We start from the raw sequence: 3,071 nt of genomic DNA on the forward strand, positions 1-3,071 counted from the left end.
CCTTACACCAATTCATTTTCAATTTTTTCCAGTAATTTATGATTTTTTTTAAATACAGATTTGTATTACAGTATGCTGTTTATTTTATGGGCATAACTAAAAAAGATTTATTCTGACTACAGGAATTTCTTCTTTTCAAGATTTTTTAATCAATTTTAATTTTTCTGGTTTCCCAGCCAATTGTGATAAAAAAAAGATAGATTTTTAAAACGTTTTTATTGAGATTGCATTCACAAAAAGTGAATTTGTAACCAATAAAATATTTTTGAGATGGGCATAACTACAAAGATTTATATTACAGACTACAGAAATGAACGTGAATTAAGATTTTATTAATTTTCACGACTTTTCCAGTTGTTTATGATATTTAAAAATAATAATGATTTTGTAAAAACAATTTCCACACAAAAATCTAATTTCTAACCAATAAAATATAATTGTGATGGTCATGACTATATAAATATATATTTACAACACGCATTTCCAAGACTTTTCCATGATTGTAATCATTTCCAATACTGTTTTCTAGGCCTGGAAATCACAGTTCTTAAATACCCTGATATTTCCTGATATCTCTATGACCGTGGGAACCCTGGATCGATCTTTCAAAGTTTCTTGTAATGTTGCTGAGGCACTTCAGTCGGCCTGCACTGCTAGTGCTCATTGATCAGATGGTAAATTGTCTCTAGCCTGCTTATTTTGAACCCTGCCAAAAGCACCAAATATCAGATTACACTGTACAAATAATGGGACAGAAAAATAAATATAGTTACATTACCATAAAGGCAAAAGATACATTAAAAAAATCACATTTGCAACTCATTCCTCAGTCTTCACCATTTACCTCCCTCATAATCACCAGCACTCCTCTCTTTTCCTCCAGACATTTCTCAGTCTGTGTTATTCATTGGGACTTTCCTCCTGTATTTCCGGCAGGTTCTTTCTATCCTTGCGCAGAGTATCAGTGAGGGGCCGAGCGGAGCTGGGGGACTCCAGCTGCTTCGGTTCATTAGTGTGGTAACTGCCTTTATACCTGTACAGGTAAATGTAGAGGCCGTACAGGATCAGGAAGAGCAGCATCAGAGACACTGTCACGATTACTGTGGAGAAAATGACACAAAGAGAGAGAGAGAGCAGTTGTTAGCATTAAGCTTAATACTCTTACTGTGCTCTAGTTGAGCCGTCTACAAATTATGGCTTAAACATAATTTGTATCATGTTGCAGAATTGACAGAAGAGACTGCTGACTGTCAGCTCAAATGTACTCATAAGTTTTAAAGGGATAGTTCACCCAAAAATGAACATTTTCGGCATAATTTAATTACTCTTGTGGTGTTCCAAACCTGTATACTGTCATGTTTTTTCTGTGAAACACAAATAGAGAATTTCCATGCAACCAAACTGATATGGATTATTTTTATGATTACCAAAGTTCACTTTGAGGTGGTCACTATTGTTATTATGGAAAAGAGCAGCATAAAGATTATTTGTGTTCCACAAAATAACAGTATACAGGCTTGGAACAACATGAGAGTCAGCAAATGATGACAGAATGGTCATTTTTGGGAGAATTGTTGGTAAAGTGGATTAAGTGTGTGTGTGAGTGTGTGTGTGTGGGGGGGTGTGTAGGAGAAACAAGTCTTGTTTATCCTGGAAAATAAATGACAATCAGACAGTTAGAAAAAAAAGAGGATTTGAGTGAAGCAATGATGGATAATTGCATATGACGAGCAAGGATTCTGATAAATCTCTTTAGGAAAATGTAAGTGTTCAGTTTGAAAAATGGTCTTATTGTATTGTTTTGATGAGTCTTTAATTTTTAAATGATCTCATTAGTATTATAATAGAATAAAATAATAATAATAATAATAATTTAACATTAATGTAACAGTGACATATTTTGAAATATGGTCATTTGTAAATATCTGACGCTTATTACACCTTGATTTATTCCACATACAGTATATTATCCTTATATGACGTTTTATCACTGATCATACCAAATTTCTGTCACGTGCAAAAGACCGTCTTTATGCAGACGCTTATATTCCCATGAATGTTCCCTAATCCTGTGTTCGGCAAATTAAGAGGATTTTAAAAACAGGTTTTAGCAGCATCACAAACAGAGAAGATCAGCATGATTTGCAGGTCTGGCTGAAATGCTGAATAGGAATAAAAGACAAGGAAAAGCAAGAAGAACAGAATACATTAGTATAAATATATTTGAAAAAATTTGGGGGGGGATTTTTGTCACTTTTATTAGGAGGATGGTGGAAATCTGACAGGAATTAAAAAACAGTGCTATATATGCTTTAAAACAAGATAATAAAATGAGTGTGACTGTAAACTTACGCGTCATCCAAGGTGGGGTAACATCATCATGAATGTAATAAAAGACTAAAAAGAAAAAAAAAATTGAGGGTTAAAAACAACTTTTAATCACAGTGTAAAGTACAATAATCATATACTATAAGAGTAAAAAAATACATTTGTTTAAAACAAATCCTTTTACAGTACATACACTAATAACTTGCTCACAAGTAAATACATTGGACCATATCTTTGTGACCATATCTTTACTTCACCCTGCACTTATTTACTTTCACTACCATTCAAATGTTTTGAGGTCAGATTTTAAATGTTTGTGAAAGAATTATTTTCACGCTGACCAGGCTGCATTTATCTGATCACAAAATTTACAGTAAAAAAAAAAAAAGCAACAGCAGCCATTACTCCATTCTTCAGTGTCACATGATTCTACAAAATCATTCTAATATGCTTGCTTGCTCCTCAAAAAAACGTGTTATTATCATAATTGAAAATTACGGTGGCCGAGAGAGCTCAACACGCTGCAACTTAAGAAAACACATGCAAATTTAAAAAACTCCAGCAAATTAAGAAAACATCTTCATCAGTTTGACAACAGACTCGCTGCAAATCCTCACAACACATGCAAATGAAGAAACACGCTGCAAATAGCACGGACCACAACGGAAATGTTTCAAGGGGACCCAAAAAAGTGACGGACCTGGCTGGGATTTGTTTTGTGCAGTGGCTTTTTTTTTTTTTTA

General features: G+C 33.6%; 1 protein-coding gene across 5 annotated transcripts in view; it reads right to left on the reverse strand.

The window, feature by feature from the left end:
• Nucleotides 1-444: 444 nt before the first annotated feature.
• LOC107601289 (contactin-associated protein 1-like) overlaps nucleotides 445-3,071 on the reverse strand; it is a 28,401-nt gene continuing 25,774 nt past the window's right edge. For 3 of the 5 annotated variants that reach the window (XM_016293430.1, XM_016293427.1, XM_016293429.1), the window contains 2 exons: nucleotides 2,353-2,397; nucleotides 445-1,100 (listed from right to left, as the gene is read on the reverse strand). In XM_016293430.1, coding sequence (XP_016148916.1) covers nucleotides 901-1,100; nucleotides 2,353-2,397 — 245 coding nt within the window. In that variant the 3' untranslated portion in view covers nucleotides 445-900. Of the gene's footprint in view, nucleotides 1,101-1,944; nucleotides 2,398-3,071 lie in introns of those variants that run through there. The other 2 variants (XM_016293426.1, XM_016293428.1) reach the window with 1 other exon arrangement.

Source organism: Sinocyclocheilus grahami, unplaced genomic scaffold (genome assembly GCF_001515645.1).
Source record: "Sinocyclocheilus grahami isolate Dianchi unplaced genomic scaffold, SAMN03320097.WGS_v1.1 scaffold302.1, whole genome shotgun sequence".
Classification (NCBI taxonomy): Eukaryota; Metazoa; Chordata; class Actinopteri; order Cypriniformes; family Cyprinidae; genus Sinocyclocheilus; species Sinocyclocheilus grahami.